This window comes from Sceloporus undulatus, chromosome 2, assembly GCF_019175285.1.
Source record: "Sceloporus undulatus isolate JIND9_A2432 ecotype Alabama chromosome 2, SceUnd_v1.1, whole genome shotgun sequence".
Taxonomy (NCBI): domain Eukaryota; kingdom Metazoa; phylum Chordata; class Lepidosauria; order Squamata; family Phrynosomatidae; genus Sceloporus; species Sceloporus undulatus.
The window spans coordinates 136,041,882-136,067,076 of NC_056523.1; the positions used below are offsets into that span (position 1 = coordinate 136,041,882).

Below are 25,195 nucleotides of genomic sequence, written 5' to 3' on the forward strand. Positions count from 1 at the left end.
TTTAACTATTGTGGAATCACTTTTGTAAATTGTTTGGGAGTTTCTGAAGTGTACTTCCTACAAATTATTTAGCAGCAAACATGATTAGAAACTTGATACTGAGAAAATATAATTTACATATTCTCCAAATATACAGGGAACATATGGGGAGCAGAGGGGCTCTGGACTTGAAATCATTTTTGCCCCTGAGCAACTTCACATTAAATTAGCAAAATAGATTGTGCAAGTAGATTTAATTCCCTTATGTTGTTATACCATAACAGTGACCTTCTTTCTCTTTCCCTCTTTTTTTAAAAAACGAATGTTATTTCACATTGAAACATAAACCATTTTACTTATCTAAAAAGGACCTGGAAAATCTTAAAAAGCGTTAACATCTTTTTTGGATTTTCACAGTCCATAAAGTGAACTGTTCTTCCTGAAATACATCTGTGTTACAGTGTATTTCTTCTTACTGACAACAAAATGTGCATGCACAGAAAATCAGACAAGACTACTATGCCAGGCTTCAGAAACAGATGAGTTAAAAATGAAAAACAAATGTAGTTTATAGAAACTAGCCTAATATGCAAGCGCTGTGTAGTGGGAAAAGATGAGGATGCTCCACGTTCCAGTTGCCAGAATTGCCTTCAAAGCTGTAGTCCGTGATTTATTCATCACAAGTTGATAAGAGGGGGAAAAAATCTTTCAAAACTTTGGTGTTTGGTTTTTTTCATGTTCCATAAGTAAAAACACTATCAAGTCTTTTGAACAAATATGTGTGTGTGCATGAGTGTATATGTGTGCAAAAGAAAGAAAATGCCTTCATCAAATGCTGCTGTAATCCGAATTCTTGGCAACAAATGCTGGAGCTTCCCACTCCACAGTGAAGAATGAAATTGTCCCAAAGAACCCAACCACAACCATTATCAGAAGCTGCCACTGAAGAAACAAATAGTTACTGTAGAAGAAAGCGATGGCTGCACAGACAGACTGAAAAGGAAACCAGAGAAGTAGTGAATGTAACTTTACTAATGGTCCTCTGCTTCAGTGATATTTAATTTAACAACATGCCTGTTTTCTCCTGCATTCTAGCAAGTAACTTGCACAGTCAGAAGAACTGTAATTCATCTTGTTCGTTTGTAAGCCATTTCTCATGTCATATCAAATACCTTAGTAACAAACATCCTCCAACCAAATGTCATTGAATCAGGGCCCTTTTCATTGCCAAGGCTTCTTGCTTTGTCTTTACTGTTTACAACACAGCATTTTCATTTGTGAATTGAATACCAACCAGGTTTTTGCATCTGATCAACTCTATTTTATCAACTGTACCATTCTTTATCTAAATTATACAGTTACAGTATGCAATGCTTCCATTTCTGCCATTAGTATTACAGTGCGCCCGTGTTATACACGGGTGCGTTTTACACAGCTTCTAGCATATCCTGGAAGCTACGCCGGAAGGGAGGTGTGCGCTGGAAGAAAACAATGGCACACGCGCTCCCGTGGCATGCATCTTGTGTGCCACCACCACAGGCACAAGCCCCATTCATTTGAATGGGGCTTGAGCATCCGCATTTTTCCCCTACGTGGAGGGTGTCCGGAACGGATCTCCCGCATAAGGGAAAAGGACGACTGTATTTCATTTATAAGTCTACAATCGTATACCTACTTAATTGGGAATAAGCCCCACTGAACTCAGTGGGCCTTGCTCTCAGTACACATATGCAGCATTGCACATACTGTAATATGCCAATCAGTCTTTTCCGTATCATACACCCAGAAATATATGCATCTCTATTTTTGCTACCAATGCACTACATTTTTATAATTCCTACATTAACAACTGCTTTATATTATAGAAAAAGAGCATAAGCATGTGCATATTAACTCAGCAGTTACTACCACTATCTTCACTGTGGTTTACTCCCAGGTACAATACAATGGAAGGCAGCACAAGCACCTATACTTTGATTACCTAAGCATTCTGCATAAGTAAAAAGCTTACCATATTGTTGCCTTCTTACTTGGGCCCAATACATAATTATAGCACAATACATAATTATAGCACTATTATTTCACTTTAACCACCACAGTTCTGTCCTATGAAATCTTTGGATTTGCAGTTTAAGGATCACTCATCCCACAAACCCCAGGATTCTGTAGCTAAGGTGGAATAATAGCACTATTTAACTGTATTGTGTAAATAGGCCCTGGTGTCCAACCTCGATGGCTGTAATTCTTCTAATGTCACACCAATTTCATTGTGTATGTGTAATTAATAAGGAACTGTATAACTTCTGTAGACTAATGAAATACATGCTTGGCTCCACGGAATGGCAAGAAATGTTACCTGGATAAATTTAAAGATTGCAAAGGCAGGTGCACTGTCTTCTGAGTACAGAAATCCCAAAATACTGAGGAGCTGTGTGTTGAAACAGCTATCACCTAGGCCCAAGAGGAAGCTGCAAAAAACAGCCACTTCTTTGCTGGGGAAAAAATAATCCAACGTTATGCACACACCTACCACTAGAATGTAGCACAATCCATTATTTATTTATTCTTAGTACTGAGAAACAATGGAGGTAAGAGGCAAAAATTAGTTACTAAACATCTGCTTCATTAGCATGTTTGGGGCATATCTGCATTTCAGTTTGTCAGGCACTTCGCATGTTATTTATTGTTCTAAACTTCTAAACTTCCTTTGAGTAAAATAATATACTATTGGGCCAAAATCTCTCTTTCCCCATCCCAAAAATCTCTCCACTCAACATTTTGCATATCCACATATACTGAGATGTTTTCACATATATTTTATAAAATTAAACAGACAGGTAAATGAATTCTGTATTCTGATTCTGAATTTTGAAATTTTGGATAAGAGAGATTCACTCTGTACAACAAGGATGTATTCAGAGATATTGACATAGCTGTGATAGTCTGGAATATCAGTATGCAAAGGGATCTTGTATCACCTTTGAGACTGTGTAGAAGAAGTTGTAGCATAAGCTTTTGCAGACTTGATCTACTTCCTCAGATACAGCAGACGAACTCTATGAAAGCTTATGCCACAAATTCTTCTATACAGTTAGTCTCAAAGGTGCTCTAAGATCCCTTTGCAACAAGAATTTATATTAAACAAAGGAGTGCACCTTCCATCTTGACAGTAAATATATAAGAGTTTATCTGCTACTGAAACACATACATCAGTCATCCCTTTAACTTACTGCTAAAGTATTTCCTTAAAATAGGACTTGATCAAGAGAAGTAGGAAAAATAACTTGTACTGTACCTTGGTTCCATGAATGCTATACTGTCAGTTCCATCCATGGAGGCAATGGGGGCATCATTTGGGATGTTGTAGAAAATCAAATAGAAGGCTATGAAATGGACCACAATGCCTAACATCACTACAGGGTTCCTACCAAATCTGTTGCTCTTGCTCAGGAGACCAAAGATTCCTCCACCTGTGACAAAGAATGTATCATTACCCTAAGCTGCTGGGACCCTATCTTGCCAATACTGAAAGAATTACACAGGGTGTTTATTACCAAGATAAATTCAAGGTGACCACACATAAGGTGATTTTCCCTCTTTTGGCAATAGTGACCTGTTTCTGGCAATTCCTTTCCAGGCAGGCCTCACCTGGCACCTGATCAGTTAGATGTCAAGCAAAATCAGTTTTATTCCCCCGGCCCTTTGAAGGAGTTTAGACCTCCATGTGCTTCTTTAAAATTAGCATTTCATTCTCCCTAGTTTTATACTGATTAATGTTTTTATCTTACTTTCAGTAAAAATTTCATCTTACTTTCCCTGAGATCTCTTCTAATTAAGGGCAGTAAGTTTCCATGGCTGAGTGGAGATTCGAACCCTGATCTCTCAGACTCAGATTAATAGACCATAGTAATTCTAACCATACTGCTATTTTAAAATAAGAATAACAATAATGTTGGACATGTTAGGAAAATGAACAGGATAGAATCCTTCTTTCAGATCCATTTTAGTTGTTTACACCCACAGATTTTGTTTTGTTTTTATAGAATTGCAGTCAGTCATGCGAGTCTCCACCTGTAGTCTAAAATGGTGCAATCCAAACACAAGTTCACCACCTCATCTGCTGTTTATAAGAACAAGGTCTAGATATACCACAAACAATGCTGCCTGCCCTGATGCCAACAACCAGAATGGCAATTTGCTTTCTGTACGAAACAGCTGCTTGTCTTGGCTGTCAGACATCTCCTGTTGCCAGCTTGCATGGTCTATAATGAGCACAAAACACAGCTTCCTACTAAAACTCTAGTATCATTAAACATCAACTTGTGGGATGGTGTCCCAACTCTTATTTAAAGATTAATATTCAATGAATTTCCTGACTATATTATGTTATTCTTTACTATTTTGAAAAAGTCCAATTCATTTCTTTGCTGTATTACTTCAGATGTATGCACAAAATAAAACTGTGGGGGGAAATACATTCTACAATTTCAGATCCAGTCTGACTCACCTAATATTTCTCCAACACCAATAAAAATACCAGAGAGTCCAATGAGGCTTTTTTCTTCATTACCAAATTTATTTACAGCACCTATACAGGTCCCATACACTCCAGAGAAGAATGTTAATTCCAGACCTTGAAAGAAACCAAATTATTTCAGACATGGTTATCCACAACTGCTTCACATTTAATTACTATAGGGAAAAATACAACAACTATCAGATCCAGTTATCCACCTTCTAATACAAGCATAAGTTCATAAGTCTTAACTTAAGAAACCAAGCAGTCACTTAAAAGAAAACTGCACAGTTCAAAAATTGGTTATAAGGCACTAGTTCCCATACAGGTGAAGCCCTTATGGTAGTTGATGCCAACCATTCCCAGGTCCAACAGTATTTATGCTGGATCCTGCTGCTTCTGACAGAAGCAGCCACCCCATTCCTTCCTGAAAATCCCCACTCTAGAAACACATCCCAAACAACTAAAAAACCCTTTTGGAACAGTTTTGCTAACACAGAAGATTTCAGCCAGAGGAGAAAGGAAAAGAAGTTGCAATTTTTGCTAGTGTTCAGTACCAAAGTATACCAAGAGATCTATATAATGTCAGTCATCTATGTAGAAGTGGGGGAATCAGACTGTTCTGGCCCCAGAATAGGCATCCACAAATGCAGGAACTGGTCATCTCATCTGTTAGCTACATAGCCTAAACTTTTGCTGTACCCAGAAGTAACTGTATTGCTAACATAAGCTATTTCCTGAAGTATACCACTCAGTTCTTAAAATAACATTTTTTAAATTAAATATCTGCCATAAGTAAATGGTATTACTGACATTAAAAACTACACAAAAAGTGTAGGTTTCTAAAATAAAGAATGCTTTAACTCCAAAGATTTCTCCCAATAATGTAGAGTTCCTGGTAAGACTTGAAATACAATATACATTGTCAAAACGGCACTGAAAAACAGGGTGATCAAATTTTAAAAGAATAACATGTTTCAGACAGGATACTATAATGGTTCTTTTAACAGAGCTTTTCAAAAAATGTCTGCTGCAGTACTAGCCAAAGTGACTGCCTGTGGCATTGTGTACTGAAACTATCCCAAAGGAAGCAGTTGGTAGAAAAAGGGCAGAGAGGAAATGCTAGTTCAGGAAAATGCTAAGAATGTCTGTGGAAGGATCCAACCATAATAATCATCAAGGTACTCAAGTAGGTTGTAGCATTAGCAACAGATTCAGAAAACTGTTTACATTGGACATCTATAGTTCAGTATACTGACAAACTGGGGGCGGGAGTAGCATGTATTACATTTCTTGAATGATGTGTGGATAAACGAATAAATTGAAGTTATGGTAAAACTTCCCAGGCTACACTGGATATAGATGTAAGCAGATGCCCATGATCTCATTTCCTAGAGCACTTGGGAGCTTCTCTAGCACAGGCCAAAAATAAATCTTCCATCAGACCCAAGAACCTTACAGCTAGGGTTGCCATAACCCCCTGGGGGCGTGACAAACCCGATTTTTGGCCTGGCACGGTCACGGCAGTTTGGCTCTTAACCCCGGGTTGAGCTGGTTGCCACCGCCGCCGCAACAAACCATGGCTGTTCTGCAGCCGCCACCGCCATTGCTTGCTGCAGTTTTCGCTGCCTGACTCGCTTTGCCCTGGCCCTGCATAGGCTGAGCAGGAGCTCCTGCCCTTCAGGTTGGCTGGCCAATGGCTGGACAGCCCTCCCCTGCTGCAGGAGCTGTGACTGCTAGCGGAGGCAGGGCTGTTTCAGCTCCACTCTCCCCATTGGCCAGCCAGCCTCAAAGGGGAGTGTCTCCTCTTTGGTCCCTGGCGCGGGCCGAGGGCAGAAAAGAGCCTTGCTGCAAGCTATATCTCTCTTCCTTCCCTTCCCCTATTTTTTCTTCTCTTCTTTCTTCCTTTTTCTTCCTCCTCCTCCTCCTCTTTGTTTTCTTCCCCTTCTTCTCTTCTTTCTCTTCCCTCCTCTTCTTCTTTCTCTTCCCCTTTTTCTTTTCTTCCCCTCTTCCCTTTCCTTTTTCTCTCGTGCTGCTTGCTGCTGCTGCTGCTGTTGTTATGGTTGCTGTCGTGTGCCCACTCTCTTTCTGACTAATGGCAACCCTGCCTCGCTCCCTTCGCTAGCCCCTCTTTCTCTAACGCCCTATTTAATCTTCTATCTTAAACCTCTATCTATTTAACCCCCCCCCTCTTCTTCTCAGGGTCCAGGGCTTCTCAGGCTTTGGCCCCATGCAAAAGAAAAAGACTGACCCACAAATCCCCCTTATAGTAAGTGGAGATACACCTGTACCTGGGGAAAAGAGGGGGTTGCAGGAGCAAGGAGAAGGAGGAAGGGGGCATTGCTAAGAAGGCTTGGAACATATAGTTTGCCGGCTCAAGGGCGCCTGTCTACCTTGGCTCAAATGCTGAGGATGCCTGGACTTGTGCTGCTGTGTGTGTTTTGGAATGGGGGGGGGGTGGCCAGAAGGGAAGTACATTTCTGCCATCTTCGGGAATAATGCCAATGTCCTCCATTTTGAGCATGCCTAAGAAACTGAGTTTAGATCAATACTTTTTTAAAATCATTATTTTTTTCGTGTGTCCTCCATTTTAAAAACATGTCCTACATTTGGGGCTAAATTTTGTCCTACATTGTCCTACATCCCCCCCCCATTTTTCCCGGTTTGGAAGTTTACAGTTATGGCAACCCTACTTACAGCAACTGGGCAAAACAAATATTTGGAAGCAAAATATTAAAACTGGCACCTAAATTAACTGAAGCAACCCCCTCCAAAAAAAAATAAAAAGGAATTTGCCCTCTTTTTATGCAAACAAGCATACTTGTAGATTTCTCAAGGCCCGTGATTAAGCAGGCCTTCTAGCCCTGATATTTTAGACCAACATTGGGAAAACAGTCTGCGCCCTAAGACACTATATATATTCTCCACTGCGCCACCAGATGGCAATCGCTCACACTCTCACAGAAGGCACCAAAGACACTCTGCTCCCTTATGAAATAAGAGGACTGCTTAGAAGTGCTGAAGACAAATAGGCTGGAAAATAAATTTTAGGGGACGGACCACACGTCCAACACTCTGTTGTGCACAGGAAATCATCAAGCAGCCAGGTCTTTTGTTCAGTGCAACTCCAATAACAAAATGAGCAGCTGTTCATTATAAAACAGATTGGTTTTTTGGCTACAGAGAACCTTTGGGAAAGTCTCTTTCCATGCATTGTGCCCCCACACAGAACAGGAGAACCGTGGGAAATGCTGGGTGCTGGAACAAAGGCAGAAATACACTGAAGTGATCTGGGAGATAGAAGGCAGGATTGAATCTTACAGATTTGCATCATGTAGCCAAAGCAACTGGATTTGGAATGACAGGGCCGTAATCATGAGATGCTTGTTTTTTTTTGTTTTTTTTTAAAAGGATCGAAAGTGAGCATAGACTAAAAAGCATAAAAACATTCAGTTACAGCAACACTGCCCAAAAATACATACAAGCAACGCATAAGAAGTCTTTTTAAAAAAATTAGAGTAGATGGCATAACACACTTATTTTTAAAAACTATTACAGTAACACCAAATGGAGCCCTTTTCTTGCAAATACCACCTTAATGGATACACTTGCTTCCTACTGCTACTTAGGCACCCCACAGGATTTGACCCATGACATGCTTTAATTGAGATGACCTAATTTTCAAGGCTCTGCCTCTGGACTACAGTTCGGTCCATTATCATGATCCTCCACTCACTTTTTAAAAAGAAATGACTGAGAAACCATGTAAGAAAAGCCAATCTTGAGCAAGGAAAAGCACTTTTGCAGGTCCCATACTGAGCCCGGAGCCTAGTGTTATATTCCCTTCAGTTACCTGTAGGCTGTTGTGATTAAGCAGCAGAATCTCCTTCGTGACACACAGCTTGATAGATCTTTCTGCAAAAAGCCACAATAAATACACACAAATGCACATACAGTCGGTCCTTCTTATACACAGATTTTTATACACGGATTTAAGCATACACGGTTTGAAAATGTTCCAAAAAAGTATAAATTTACCTTGATGTTCCGTTTTGTATTAGGGACACCATTTTGCTATGTCATTTACTTAATGGGACTTGAGCATACACGGATTTGTTATACATGGGGGATCTTGGAACCAAACCCCAGCATATAACAAGGATCCACTGTATACATACTGTAAACATCCTCAATGAACACTGGGTTAAGAGGGGGGAACCTAGTCTAACTACTCTTTCCCCCAGTGATAATGACCTCTGCACTATTAATTCACAATGACATGAATATGAGATCAAGAGACCATTGGGATATGAGAGACTTGGGTAGAATAGTCAACCCTTTTAGAGCCAAGGTAAGATGGGTCACCCACAAGGCTTCCTTCCAGTCCATTCAGAGGCCATATTACAGAGAGCACAAGCATTCTACTGCTTAATTTGGCAAGCCAGATTTCAAATTTCCACCACCGAACTGGAAACATTGCAACTGTCCCCATAAGGGATATAGGCAGCACGAGTGACTTATAGACCTCCCAGGAAGCCACTTATGAGAGAACCAGATTTACTTTCTTGTCATGGGAAGTCAGACTATTTTTTCCATAATGCTGCTCGCAAAGCATTGTGTCCTGATATCAAAAAGATGTAACTTTACTATGAGAGTGAGCATGGGCTGGGCAGTTTGAGCATTGGGCTAGAATTCCAGGAGTGAGGGTTTCAATCCTCTCTCAGCCATGAGTCCACTGTGTAACTTAGGCCTGTTACAGACAGCCAAATAAAGCTGCTTCGATCACAGTGGAGGTATGGTGTTTCAATGATGCATGCGTCTAAGAGTCTAGAAGTCACACCAAAGCCATGCTTCAGCCCTAAGGACTGGAGCGTGGCTTTAGTGTGGCTTCTGGACTCTTAGGACGCATGCATCTTTGAAAAACCATACCTCCACTGTGACTCGAAGCAGCTTTATTTTGGCTGTCTGTAACAGGCCTTAGTCAAATTACACTCTCCTGGCCTTAGATGAAAGTAATGGCTAATTTCTTCTGTACAAAATTTGCCAAAACAACCACATGATAGCTTTTTTCCTTAGGATTGCCATGAGTCAGATAGGACTTGAAGGCACACTGCAACAACAAAAATGTGAACAATGTAGGGAAAGAGGTGCATATTTGGAGAAAGAAAATAAAGCAGATACTTCTGTCAAAAACACCTGCAAGTAAGGTTTTACAGGAGAAAAGCATTGCTGACTGTGGCTGGGCATGATGAAATATCTAAGTGTCATACATTTCCTGAGATATCTCTTATCTGGAATTTTACTTACTAAATGCATCTACAGCCTTTGTCATTTTGCTCTGGCCAGACCTGTTTTAAAAAATTGAGAAAATAAACAATGAACTAATAAAATAAATTATAATCATGCTATATTTTCTAACAACATTTTTCCTTCCACAGCACTCTTTTGTATTGGAAAATTTACAGCATCAGTATAGGAAATAACATCCCATTCACAAATGAGATTTGTTTTAAAGTAGCAGAAATAATACTTGTTTTAAGTTGTAAGCCTCCTTCACTCCCAATTTTGTAGAAAAGACAAGGTATAAATAAAGTGACAGAGTTTGAGCAGGAGTAGCAGGAGAATACGAATGGAAGCCACTGGACCAAGTAATATATAAATCAAATTTCTTCTTTCAGAATTTTCTATGAGCTCTTTAACAAATCAGCCTTGCCTACCATCCCACCAAGCCTCAAAAATGCTATATGAATGAATGCATACTTTTTGCTTCATAACTATGGGGTCATACAGACCACAGCACCTGCACATGCCTAGTCTTGATTCAGGCCACCACAGCAGTCCCGAACAGCATGCCAACAAAAAGCGGACTTTCTCCGCTCCTTTTCCGGACGGCTTTTCCCAGCCAGGCACGCTCTCCACATGGCTTCCAACCACTCTGGGATGTGCAGTGTGTAAATGCCACTCTTCCAAATGCCAGTTGGGAGCCATTCTTTCCTGCCCTTCTATTTCAGTCCTATATGTTTCCATGTCAGTTAGGAAACTAGATACCAGGATGAAGGGGCTCTTTTTTTAGTTTTTGCCTCATAGTTTTCTATGGATTGGAATTGTAGGCTATATGGTAAAGCATTCAATAATGTGAATCTCCATCTACAATCTGAAGTGGTCCAGCCCAAAATGAGCTATATTATCTGCAGTGAGAATTAGAGTAGGTTCTTGCCTACTCAGACCACTAATCTACTGCTTGTTCAGACAAGGAATACCCATTCATGTGCTGGAGACAGGCCAAAAACTTCGTCTAGTACATATTACTTTTTCTCACATGCCTACTGAAAATGGTAGCACATTAATGTAGAACTTAAGTATAAGAGAGCTTTAACTCAAGTAATCCACTTTATCCTTGTACATTACAAAAACCTAAAACCTAAATGGAGTCTTTTCATTTACATCCCACCCATGCACTCATTAACATAGGAGCACAATTATTTATGTGCCATACTTCATATAAGACAGTATATGCAGAAGCAGATGAAATGCTCTCCCTCTATCCCAACTGCCACTGCCCTGGCCTGGGGTGGGGGAAGAGGAAGAGGCAGTATCTGCTGGACTTTTTCCACTCTCACACTGCCATTCCCTTTTCCTTTTTTTGTCATGTCTTAATCAGCTTGTAAGCCCAAGGACATAAAACAGTTTTGTTGTTCTTTTACTTGTAAAGTACCATGTATCTCATATTGCGATGGCACTATATACAGTAAATAAATCATAATAATAGCATGTATAATTTCTTTTCTGTATGACAAATATTGTTCATACACACAAAAGCATACATTACTGTATCAGAAACATGCTGAACCACCAGAAGGTTAGCCATAAGCACCTACGTGTGTTCTACAAGGTTGTCAGTAGTGGTTTCTCCTTCTTCTGAACTAGATTCTTCTGGTGTTCGAATGAGAAAAAACAGAACAGTGCCCACAAGACTGATCACTGTCAAAGCAATGAAGACGGTCCTACGGTCTCCTCCTAAGGAGAGAAAAATAGTTCATAAACAAACAGTGGCACATTCATTCATAACTTAAAGATTATGACCTTTGATGTCTCTATGGCTTGGGTCCAAACTACCTGAAGGACTGCATCTCCCTATTCAAACCAGCCTGAGCATGAAGATCAGTAGGGGAAGGCTTTCACTCAGTCCCACCACAGGCATAGCTGGTGAGGACTTGGGAGAGTGCCTTCACTGTGGCTGCCCCCAGACTGTGGAACGCATTTCAATAGGAGGACAGGTCAGCGCCCTCCCTTCTCTGTTTTTGCCAGTAGCTGAAGACATTTTTATTTAAAGGGAGGCTTTCGATGTGTGAATTTTACTTAGGTAGTGTATGTGCTGCTTTTAATGCTTTAACGTTTTTCACTTTAAAAAAATTTGTTAACTATGGGATAGTTCAAAATAAAGAGGCTTCAAAGTGACTTGAAGCCGACAAGTTCAGACGACTTACAGGGCCAAACTATGTGGAAACCAACATAACATCATGCTCTGGGCCTAAAAAACAGAGCAAAAAGAAGCTCTGATATTCTGCTTTAAAGTGGAAAATACTCATCATCGCACCAACATATAAACATCATGAAGTGAGTACAGGAATGCAGGAAAGCCTAGGCAGCATATGGCAGTGGTCTGAAGCATACACCCTGGGAGCAGTGAGACGCAGTTGCTCGCGCCGTTGCTCACCATACAGTTTGTTTGAGCACACATGTGCATGAGTGGCATGCTGTCACACACCCCACGATGCAAAAGTATGACAAACACAGCAGGTCACCAATAATGCAATGGGTGTAATTTAAATCATACAAAAGCCAGACAGTCCAACAGGGGGCCATGGGGTGAAGTGGGAAAGTGGGCATATATGGGAGGCCTCCATGATTATGCTTTGCCAATGTGTCACTGGGTGCACTGATGCACTCTACCAGTGGTGTATCATTTATGTGACAATATGGATAGTCATATGTGGCATCCAATGAGATGGCAGTTGGGTGGGAAGAGGGAGGTAATTGCCAGATTCAGGTGGTGTGTTTGTGCAATGGTGCACATGCATGGTGGGAGGCAAAAAAAACAACAAGAGGTGCAGCTTTGACGCTGCATGGTGTAGACTGCCCACGGGTGTTCAGCCTGCCTTGGAAGTGGGCCATGCGGACAGCCAGGTATCCAACCAGTTTGGGAAAAATCACGATTGGCCCAGTTTTCCCTATTGGTCCAATTAGCCCATATGCTGTGTTTTTAGTTGTTATGTTTTAAAATTAGTATTTAATTATTTAGTCTATCTTTTTAAAATTATTGTAAGCCACCTTGAATCCCATTCTTGGAGAATGGCAGGATATGTGCAATAAAAAATAAATAAAATATAAGATATTCTATTTTAATAATAACTTTTAATCTGGACTGTATCATACACAAAGTAATATAGTTAAAATGGAAATGAGCCACTTCAAAACCAAATGCATATTCCAGCTTGTATACGTTTCACCTTGGTATTGTAGACAAACGAAATGCAAAGATGGTCTAAGTCTCAAATGTGGAAATTGGATTTGGCTTAACTGCACTATCTAGGAGAAATGTAAAGTCAAGGGAAGTTCAAGAAGACAGTGTAGGGATCTAGGAAAAGATGGAAGAAGTAGAAGGTAATAATAGGGAAGAGTTCAACTAAAGAGAGGGAATAAAGAGAGATATAAGGAAAGATAAGAGCTAAGGGGAAAGTAAATTATTAAAGAAAGAAGACATGATACAAAACCAAAAGTGTATGGGTATAGTGACAGACTCACTTCTTTAACATGAAAATATATAAATGTTTATATATTTGTACATGTAACCCCTGGGGTCATGTAACCCTTTCTAGATCTTTATTCTGTCTAATTTCTTCCTTTGATGCACAATTTGATATAGTACTGGTATCGAGATATATTTGTTATTGTTGGTGTGTGGTTTTAATTTTCAATAAAATTTATTTAAAAAAAAAAAAGAAGACAGTGTACTTTGAGGAGGGATTTGAAAGATAAACAACAGGGTAACGGCCATTAAGTCGACAGGCAACTTGAAGGCATGCACACGCGCACACACACACACACACACACAGGGACCAAAAGACTGGTCAAGGTAAGGTCAAGAAGAGATGATGCTAGCCAAATATTTCACATTAACTGGTTTCAACAAGTACTGCAATTTGAAGACATGCACCAACATGGAGAGAATGGGAGGCAAGTACGCATGTGGAATTAAAGTGAGAAACACAGAAAAGAAAAGAAAAATATCCATAGGTTTTTTACAGTTTTGTTACAATACATTAAAATATAAACTATTTTTTTCAAAAGCTGTTGAAAATGAGCTACAAATATCTCCATTGCTTTCCTAAAATTCTCTTACCAATCAAGAAATCTCTTATTACCTTACTCACAATCTTGCTGCCTCAAAGGTATATTTTATAAACAAAACAAACCTGTTATATGTAATTTCCCTTGCCAGGCAAAGTATATATAGAGGTTGCCAAAAAACAAGCTGTGAACACAAAAAGGCAGATGAGTTGTTAAATTAGCTATCTGAATTATAAGAGGAAAAATGCAAACAGTGATTTGTCATACATTGTCAAAAGATTGCAAATCCTGTCAATTCTAAACAACTCACCCCAGCCTCACATTGGTTTCCTTGAATATGGTCAACTGTGTTGATATTGCAGGCAGATTCCAAAATCCCAGTCAACAGAAAAAGAACAACATCTAGTTCATGCACCTCAGAATTGCATGCTTTTCTCCTGTCACCCTCATGTATGGTTAAAACTGAAGGACCTCTTGGGTGGATAAAAACCCCAATAAATTCCTTTGCACAGAGAAGATAGTAGAAGATACGTGAACAACAGAACACATGCTGCAAAGTAAAGATTAGCTGGAAACTGAGTTCCTTTTGCTCTGTGGGGTGCCTTCTGTTTGCCTGCCAGGTTTAAGATTTCTAGGAACCCTTTGGTCTCTGGCTGTAGATTAAAATACTGGGGTGACCCATGATGTCTTCAAAGTCTTAGGACTATGTTATCACAGAAATCATGTGTTCCCTCCCCTATGAACCTGACTGCCTTTTAAGCTCAGCCTGATAGATCCCACTCCCTGTTCTGCCTATAAAGGAAGGTAGGCCAGGAAGTATAAAATAATCTTGTGAGTGGTGGGCTGTGGTTGTACATCTCTTTTCTGTAAGTATTTTCCTCCCTCTTTTTCCTTCTTTAGGCAGCCAGCAAAGACTTTTTTATTTCATCTTACTGCTAATCTGTGACCTGCTGCCTCATCATTTTATACTTTTGAAGCTTTAGCATTTATAGTTTAAGTGAACTCATTTTACAATTTTAATACATTATTGTTTTTAAATTGCTCTGTTCCATTTTACTGTAATTCAACCTTTATTTATAAGGAACTGGTTATTATTTTTAATAGAAAAATGGAATAGAGACACTAAACAAAGCCCTCATAGTAGATCAATTTGAGGATAGATAAATGAGCTTATTATATTTTTATACTTATTTTCTTCCAAAGATCTCAGGATAGCATAAATGTCCCCTCTGCTCACAACTCATCTCACAGCTTTTAAAAAATGTTCTTGTGTTTATTAGACAACTAAAGCTAAAATAAAGTTACATATACAGTCAGCCCTCCTTATCCACATATTTTTTATCAACACAATCAAGCAGCAATGACTTGAAAATACTTAAAATCTATACAAATTCCAATAGGCAAACCTTTATTTTGCCATTTTATATAAGGATGCAATTTTATTCTTCCATTGTACATAATGGGACTTGAGCATTCACAGATTTTGGTATCCATAGGGGGTCCTGGAACCAAACCCCAATGGATACCAAGGGCCCACTGTACGATGTACTGTGAATGTAGTAAGAAATTATGTGTTATGAGAAAGAGAGTATGGATTTTTGAAGTGAGATGTGATAGGTTGACTATTTGAATGGGATTTTTAAAAAAGCTGCTGTGTGTGACAGTTAGATTGGTTGGCTGGTTATACCCTGCCCTTCAGCCTAAAAGGGTCACACAGTAGCTTACAAACTGTTAATATGACAAGTCCAGTAAGGCACAACACATGAGGGAAAGGAAATGGCAGTGAGGGGGAGGACTTCATCCAGAAGGTACTGCCTTTTCCTCTCTCTCCTTTCGAGGCCACAGCAATGGTAGCTGGGATGGATGGAGGGTCTTTCACCTGCTGCTGGGGTTAAGGCATGATTGAATAGTTAGGAATATTAGAGAGAGAAGTAAGTTACAATTGATTAGGGTCAATCAGGGTTTAGTTGAACTGTTTAGTTTTTGTCTCTTTAGGAATAGTTATTTGTGTGGACTCGTTCAGAAACATAGTGTCTGTAGCAGCATTAGTGGATCAAGATATACCAATAAGGTCTTACACCAAGGGGGCATCTAAAAAGTTCCCACTTTTGGTGCCATACTGGTAGGAAAGGTGGAGGTCCTGGCACTTGGTGACAGTGATAGGATAGATGTCTGACCCTCCCACAAGATACCAACAATTTAAAATTACTGTATAACCATTTTGGAACACAAAAGCACATTGCCAAACATATATCAATTCTAAAGCATCATGTATGACTCTAACAACTTAGTCTTATCCATGTTTGCTTTCAATGGGATTTGCTGCTAAACAACTGTGCACAGGACAGCAACCTAAAGAAGTATTTTTAGGTTGTATCACAATGGATTTTTCAGAAGAGACAGAAGTTATAAACCCAACTATTTAATATTAAATGTAAAGGACACATCAATAAAGCTAACAGGTAGTGTGTGGTTATAACCAAATGAAGTAACATTACATCTTACCTGGATTGCAATAATGCCCAGAATATTCCACTGTTCCTGCCAATTGTGTTTTCATTGGAATTTATTGTCAGGCAGTTTCCCTGAGCAGTCCATAACACTGAAAAGTAAATTAAAATAGTAGTAAATGGGGCAGGAGTATCCTCATCTAGAGCTTACTCACATTGAGCATCTCTCTGTGTGTATATATATATGAGAAAGAGAGAAAGCACAGTAATTGTTCTTTCAGATTGCTATTTTAGGACACATCTAAAAACAGATTCACACATTTTAGATGTGCATACAAAAGACCTATCATATGCATGACTAAAATCTGGGATTTGCTGAAACTTTTCCTCTAATGTATCCTGAGCAGCAAATCTAAAATTAATCACACATCCATAGACATGTACAAATTCACAGATATCAACAAACATAAAAGCAAACCATGGGCTCATTCCCAACACTTGAAATCAATTCCCATCCTTATTCGATTGCGATAAAGTGGAGCAAACTCAAAAACTCCGATTTTCCTGATAGTAGTTTGAAAGTGGTTCTTTTAAGAAAAATCGATTCTGAAGCATGTCCAATAAGTGGGAACAACAGATCAGAATCAATTCATGCTGGAGGAGAGGGATGAATGGCAGAGGGGTGACGTTTTGGTAGATCCACCATTCCACTCCCCCCACAGTGCTGCCTCCTCCCCAGTGCCTTGCTTCACTCCCTGGCTTACCTCCCTGGTGTCTTCCTTGTGTTTGATTTTTTTTTTAATAAAATTGATAGAATATTCAATTTTTTGATTTTGCAACTATTTGCAAGGCAAGTAGTTGCAAAATCAGTCAATTGAATATTCTATCAATTAAAAAAATGTCCTCCCCTTCATCCTCCTCCTCCGTTCCCCGGTGTCTTCCTTCCTCGCTTGCCTCCTCCCTGATACCTTGTTTAACTCCCCAGCTTGCCTCCCCGGTGCCTTCCTTCCTTCCTTCTCCACCTTGCCTCCTCCCTGATAGCTTGTTTAACTCCCCAGCTTGCCTCCCCGGTGTCTTCCTTCCTTCCCCACCTTGCCTCCTCCCCGTTGCCTTGCTTCACTCCCCGGCTTATTTATTTATTTATACCCCACTCTTCAGCCAAACGGCTATCAGAGCGACTTACATTTTTTAAAATTAGACATTTCCCTTGCCCTCCGTGGTGTCTTCCTTCCTTCTTTCCCCACCTTATCTCCTCGCCGATGCCTTGCTTCACTCCCTGGCTTGCCTCCCCAGTGTCTTCCTTCCTTCCTTCCTTCCTTCCTTCCTTCCTTCCTTCCTTACCTTGCCTCCTCCCCGGTGCCTTGCTTCATTCCCCAGTTTGCCTCCCCAGTGCCTTGCTTCACTCTCCAGCTTGCCTCCCCGGTGTCTTCCTTCCTTCCTTCCTTCCTCACTTGCCTCCCCGCTGGTGCCTTGCTTCATTCCCCGGCTTATTTCCCTGGCTTATGAAGCGGCGCAAACTAATGAGAACATGCCAGAAAAGAAGTGATTACGAAAAGATCTACTTTGATACTTTTGAAATCGATTAACAGCACGGAGTGAGGTTGAATGACAAATCGCTTTATACTGCCAGTGGGAATGAGCCCCATGTCTTTACTACAGAGTATGCTAGGCACTGTTCCACTTAAATGCAGTTGTAGACAACCTCTTCAGCACTTAGGGCCACTTTCTGATTTATCGCACATTTCAGGCAGTAACAAATCTGTATCATACAGTACATACTTAATAAGATGCATGAAATATGACTGTCAGAGTGGATGCCATTTCAATTATGAATTCATAGTCAGAAATTAGAAATACAATCCCAAGTATCACTCCTATTGATCCCAAGATGACACAGCAAAGAAGACAAGTTAATAGAGACTAAATAAATTTCACTGAATTCAACAAGGCTATCTTCCTTCTTTGATAATATGCTCAGGATTACAACCTAAAAGCAGGGGGTGGAGAATTAAATCTCATTCCCACTGGAATAGCCATAGCTAGGGCCACTTACATGCTTTGTGCAATGTTTCACTTTCAAGACATAGAGCTGGCAGTTCCCAGCTTGTGGAGTACAAGTGAAACACTCTAGGGACAAACTATATATAATGCTAAACATTTCTGTTTGCTGTTCCATCTTTTGATTTTTAATTACTAGGAGTAGGAATGCTAGTTTTCATTGGGACTGAACACTGTTTAAGAGCTTACCAGCAGCTGCTATTCCAAGGAAAACAGAGGCTGTGTAGAAAGTCCAAGTAGAAGGCTGGATAAAAACGGCAATATATATGCTGAAAAGATGACCATGTATGATATTCAGTGTTAACATGGATGATACCACACTCATGACACTTCAGTAAAATAATTCCCAGCTGGAACTGAGAGTTGCTTGTGTCTGACAGGACTTCATTTAACATTACTTTCTTCTGTCAAGTCTACAAGCTACTTCTAATTTTCAGATATACTTTACATTATATGAGATATACCATTTAACTCTTAAGTGAATTTATTATTCTTAAAAACCAAAAAAAAAAAAACCCTGCATGTCAGTGCATTTGAAAAAAGGATGCTCATCTTATCCTTAAAGCACACAATGGGCCTGAACAGACAGGCCAGAATAAAGCTGCTTCGGGTCACTTTAGAGGTATGCTGTTTAAATGATGTGTGCGTCCTAAGACAAGAAGCTGTGCCAAAGCCACACTCCAGTCCTAAAGACTAGAGCACAGCTTTGGCAGAGCTTCTAGACTCTTAAATGCATATATCATTTAAACAGCATACCACCAAAGTGACCCAAAGCAGCTTTATTTTGGCCTGTCTTTTCAGGACCATTGTCACATTTTGTCAGTCATACAAAACAGTAATCATTGTTGTCTCACATTATTCCCTTTTCACCCTCCACGAAAGCTGAGAGAAGACTTTTTGGTCTTAAAGCAATCCTGGAAAGGGGAGGGGGGGTAATTTAAATGAAGATTGCCTGTCTCCATGTAGTGAGTTTTGTAAAGGGATCCCTGTACAGAGATTTAAACTGATGTTTCCCCCGTCTCAAAGTCAACACTCTACCACACCAGGCTGTTTCTCCCATTTTCCTAACTAAAATAATTGCCCTTGTATTCTAATCCCCTCCCTTTTTTTCAGGGAAAGAGGATGGAGCTGTATATCAACAGCAGCCAGAGTCAAATTCCTCCCCTCTGCTATTCCCTTTCCCATCCAGACACATACACACAATATTCAATGAATTAAACCTCCTTTTGCTGTGAAATTCCCTAGCATGCTACTCAGTTTTGATGGATCAACACACAAATACTTTGAGGCATTTGCCAGTGAACTGTCTTCACTCAGTCCTCACTTTTCTCACTGGGAAAGCCAACCAAGAGACTAACCAAGACAACAGCAGCAGTGCCAGCCATGCCTTCAAGTGGAATGTCAAGGCTTAATAATTACCCCTTAGAAGATATTTCAGGCACCTTGCAGGGAGGGCCCCAAACTTCAAAGTGACATTTGAAGAAAGAGAGATGCCTTTATAGAGAGCTCAATTTGGCCTGTGAGATATGGCGTCCCCATCCCTGTTTTAAGGGATGGAATAGTTTATATTTTGCAGTACAGAAACAAACGGCAACTCCTTTTCTTTCTCTAGGGTAAATCATATCCCATTTATCTAGCTATTAGTAGTCTTCATAAGGACAGCAAATAATCTAGACAGAGATAAATAAAAGGAAGACAGCAGGACTGTGAAGAATTTAAACATTTTTACTTACCTATAAAAGATGCCACTTATGAACATGGATAATTGTGGCCCTATGATGGCAACCACTGAAGGCGAAATCAGATTTGATGCTGAGAACACCCCATAAATAACAGCCATGCTGCAAAAAGCAAAAGCAAAAGCAATTATTAATAAGCATGTGAAGTCAAAGGCTTTCATGGCCGGCATCCATAGTTTTTTGTGGGTTTTTCAGGCTATGTGGCCATGTTCTAGAAGAGTTTATTCCTGACGTTTCACCAGCATCTGTGGCTTTTTTGAAGATGCCAGCCACAGATGCTGGCGAAACGTCAGGAATAAACTCTTCTAGAACATGGCCACATAGCCCAAAAAACTCATAAAAAACTACAGTCCGCCCTTCTCTTACACAGGGGATCCGTTCTGGATCCCCACATAAGAAAAAAAAGCAGTGCACATGCCACGGGAGCATGCTCCATTCATGCGAATGGGACGCGCTGCCCCTTGCGCCCCGTGCACTCCTGCATGGCTTTGAGTGTATGCTCAAAGCCGCGTATAACATGGGTGCACTGTATTAATAAGCATGTTAACAAAAAACCAAGTTTTTGTAATGTTCATTTTATAAGATGCCATTATTTAAAAGATACTGATTTTTCATCATTCTCTTACTGTCAAACTAGACACGATACTAAACACACAGGTAGATTGGCACATGAAAAGAAGCAGAGCAGAATGTGAGCTCTTCCTCCTAGACTCAGGAGCATGCCATGATTCTACACTATCCCTGAATATAGCCACAGAATAAAACTGAAAAGCAACAAAAATATAAAAACCTGCTTTGTGAAATACCTTGTGTAGCCACTGCCATGAAAATCAGTGTTGTTTAAATTTGTGATGACAGTTTGCTGTTTGGAAACAAATATAAAGAATTAATTATATGGAATGATTTCCAGACCTTTTAATTCAAAAGAGTAAAAACAAACAAACATGTGAGGCAAAAGTACTAATCAATAGTAACATACTGCACATTAATTACAACTATTTCGTTTACCTCTCCAAAGCAACTGTTTGAGTTAGGTAGTTGTTTCTATGCAGCCCTTCCATAGATAAGAAAATGACTCATTCAGGGGTCAAACATGAAACCTACTAATTAACAACCTTGCTGTAGAGATGCAATGGAAAAGAAAGACCAAAGTCTAAGTAGACTCTCTTACACACTGATTTCCCTAAATGCAGCATTTAAGCACTCCTTAAATGCTCCATTCTCTTCTTCGCCTGATGAGAAAACTACACATTGCTATAGCACACAGCCTTTCCCAAATCTATGCTGTGCTAATAAAATAACAAAGGAAAGAAGAACTCTGTATCTCTCTTGTCTCATATTTCTTTTTCCCTCATCCACACTTAAATTTTATAAAGAGGTACAACTGTTAATTGCTTCAAATTTTGAAAGATAATCAAGATGCTGTATAGGGAACTGAAAAAAAATTATTCAGGATTTGAAAAATAAAACTGAAAGCAAGATTGCATAAAACAAATATATGCTTTTGTTTTTTACTTAAAAGCCAACTTTAACTGTGTTTCTTATGTTCTGTGACAACGTTTTTATGCTGCTACCAGATAAAAAGCAGCAGATTGCCTCAACAATGGATTTATATCAAAGAATATAAATATAAAAAGAAATTGAAGGAACAATTTCTCATGTGTGGTTATAAACCCCAAGCCAAATATTTACCAAAACACCACAAAGACAGACCCCATTCACACAATGGAAATAATCTGGTGTGGAACCATTTTTGTCTGTGAAATTCACACTGGCTGCAACTGCATTTGGTGCAATTTGTGTGTGTGTGGGGGGGATAACCAAAAAGCCCACTTAAAACAGTACATTTAGCATAGATCCCTTTTAGCGGTTCTTTTTTAAAGAGCCGCAACAATCCGCATCTTCAGAAGCGTGATATGCTATCAAATTGATTCAGATCATGCTGTATCGTTCCCGGAAATGGAGGTGCCTCAATTTTAAATCGATATGGTGGCAAATATGAATGACAACAGGGTTAAAATGGCATGGAGTAGTGGGAACACCAAACTAATTCTGAATCAGTTCTGAATCGGCGTGAAGATGTGAATCTCTTCATCCAAAAAAGTAAGTGAGAATGATCCTAAAGAAAGAGTGCAGATATAATAGCTCTTACCGCAATATTTCCACATGTCTGGAAAGCAGTGAACATAAACATAAAAGCTGTTCCTAAAACAATGATGTTCAGCTGCTTTTTTGATTCAGAATTCATTTTGCTGTTTTCTGTCTGGAGGCAAGGACTGAATGCACTGTTCTATCTGTAAAGCTTCTTTCTCTTTTTAGGTTTCTGCCAAGACAATACAGAAAGAGATCACAATAAATAATGCTGCGAAAGTGAGTCTAAACTGAGACAATTTATTTACAAACATAATAACAGTAACAGCAGGGGTAAAACAGAGAAGCCAATTAAAGATTACAGAGATTCTACCTTTCACTCAGCAGACTCCCCATAAAGAAGAAACATTCTGACCCAGCTGATCTTCTTGGCCACTTCACCAAGTGAATCAGCTTTTTGCCCAAAAGATGAAAAATCACCTGACAAAAGGAACTCTGAAACACAGAGAGTTTCCATTTATTCAGGACAGGAAATAAAGACCTACTCACAAGTCAGGTCAGCTGATGAAGTGACAGGCTCTCCTGGTGAAGTCTGGGAAATGCAGTTCTACATAATCCCTCACTACTTAAAACAGGAAGAGCAAACACGTGGCTAGTACTGGTCATGACCTGCTTCAGTGACAAATTTTTAAAAGACATACTGTATCTTTTCCCTTTAAGGAAAATTAATCTCTGGTTCAAGGAGCTGTATAATCTCAATCAAAGGTAGCAAGCGGCCTTAAAGCAAACAGGGCTGCAAATTTTCTTCTCACTGTCAAATTCTCCGGAAAATCAGTCAAGATCATTTAGTTGGCTGTAAAGGGGATACTTTGATTTGATCTAAAAATTGTTTCTAAGTTTCAGTGTGCTTGAAATGATTGGAAGCTATTACGTAGGATCCCTACATGTGTACACTCGGAAGAGCTATTAAATAAAAAGGGGTTTACAGTACTTCCAAATCTGGGATTACAGACCTAGGTCCAAAACACACTGCAGAAATAGTCCAGTTTGAAACTGCTTTGACTGCCCTGGCTCAATGCTAGGGTATTCTGGGAACTGTAGTTTTATGAGACATTTATGAGACATGTCTCTGTCAGACAGCTCTGGTGCCACCATAAACTACAATTTCCCAGGATTCACTAGCACTGAGTCAGGGCAGTTAAAGCTGTCTCAAACTGGACTAATTTATAAATTTATACATTTTAAGATTGCCAACTGTGAAGTACGATAGTATTTGTAGCACATATCTCCTTTAATAACTATCGTAGTTGCAGGCAAGAATAAATCAGATCAAATTTTCTGAAAGGGATGTGTTCATTTAGCATACCTTTTAGAATTGGTTTTACAGATTTCAATCTGAATGGAAACCATATATGTTTATCAAATAATGCAGGACTGTGGCATTGTAGCTGAAAGCAAGAATTCCAAAATGTGGCTACGATGGGCTGAAACCTATTATATCAGCAGACATCTTGTGATGCAATGAAAGCTTTCTTTCCTCTCCAATGCAGCTTTTCAAGAGCATTCCCAGAACCTCTACAACCGATGGAGAAAGCATTCTTAGGACTCTGACTGCACTTTTGTGTCCACAATCTCTTGGCATCCAAGAGTCGCCCAATAATAGGAGAGAGGGACAAATGAAAAATGAGAGGAGCCAGTCTGTCTGGGGTAGTGGTTTGAGTTTTGGACTCCGACTCTGGAGACCAAGGTTCGAATGCCAACTGGGCCATGGAAGCCCACTGGTTGGGTGGCCTTAGGCAAGTCTCACACTCTCAGCCTCAGGGGAAGGCAATGGCAAACCTTGCCAAGGAAACCCCATGATAGGGTTGCCATTGAAGGCACACAACCACCAAAAGGAAAGGCCCAGTTTGTGTGTGTGTGTGTGTTATGTGTACGTGAGAGCCAGTATGGCATAGTGGTTTGAGCATTGGTCTTGGAGACCAGGGATTGAATCCTGGCTCGGCCGTGGAAACCCACTGGGTGACCTTGGGCAGTAAGTCACACTCTCTCAGCCTCTGAGGGTGGCAATGACAAACCCTCTGTGAAAAATCTTGCCAAGAAAACCCCATGACTTGTAGGCACACGACACACAGATAAGTATATGTGACTGTGTGCATATCGGTAGGGAGGACCAGGCGCTTTGCAAGCCAAACACAAGTCTCAAGGCAGGGGGCGGAGCAAAATCTAACCACGCCCCTTCCCGGAGCTCGCTCGCGCCCTTTCACTGCAGCTGATTAGCATCGTATGACTTGGTCGGGCACTAGGCTCGCGCACGCGCCTCTCCCCTTGGGGCTGGTCTGTTGCGCGCATGCGCGCACTATAGGCCGCGTGTGTGCGGGCGGGCGCGCCCCCGACGTACGCGTCAGCATTTTCTCTTCCTCCGGCGCCATTTTGAGTGCCTGACTTTCTCTTCGAACAAACAAAACCCTTCATTGTCCGCTCGTTCTGCCTGACGGAAACCTAATTCTTAAAAAAGTGAAAGTAAAAAAGTAAAACATGTAATCCGTATTTGAATAAGGAAACTCTAATTAACCTCTTGGTTAATTGGCAGAACTTTATAGTCTCTCAAAGGGGGAGGGGGAGGGGCGAGCCGTAAGGAATCACTTCCGGGGTTACGCCCCTAACGGAAAACGAACGTTGAAAAAAGAAGATACATTTCTTTTGGCGCTTCAAATCCTCGAAAGGTGATTTGTTTAAAACAACCCCCCTGCCCCCTCCCTGGGTTCAGTGAACAGGAATAGAATTTGGGGTGAGTTCGCTGTAGGCGCGTCGAGGACTACTTCCGGGTCAGCGGCGGCCATTTTGTGGCGCTTAAGTGCTGGAGGAAGGGCGGTACCTCGTCCATTCGCTCGCCGCCGCGCTGGGAGACGGTGGCTCCCGAGTGAGCTCTGGCCGCGTGTTCGATCCTCCTCCTCCTCGGGGCCTAACAGCGAACCGCGGCCGTTGCTGGCATCCGCGCGAGTGACTCCTCT

General features: G+C 40.4%; 1 protein-coding gene across 1 annotated transcript; it reads right to left on the reverse strand.

Annotated features, from left to right (window-relative positions):
* Positions 1 to 216: 216 nt before the first annotated feature.
* Positions 217 to 25,191, reverse strand: MFSD11 (major facilitator superfamily domain containing 11). Its single transcript, XM_042450009.1, has 15 exons — positions 25,060 to 25,191; positions 22,246 to 22,416; positions 20,900 to 20,955; positions 20,088 to 20,195; positions 18,544 to 18,623; positions 16,352 to 16,448; positions 13,972 to 14,030; positions 11,374 to 11,512; positions 9,803 to 9,843; positions 8,349 to 8,410; positions 6,881 to 6,884; positions 4,487 to 4,612; positions 3,275 to 3,449; positions 2,336 to 2,471; positions 217 to 972 (listed from the first exon to the last, which is right to left on the reverse strand). Exons 2-15 carry the CDS (start codon positions 22,339 to 22,341, stop codon positions 808 to 810), a joined length of 1,344 nt encoding a protein of 447 aa, XP_042305943.1. The 5' UTR covers positions 22,342 to 22,416; positions 25,060 to 25,191; the 3' UTR covers positions 217 to 807.
* Between the last annotated feature and the right edge of the window lie 4 nt (positions 25,192 to 25,195).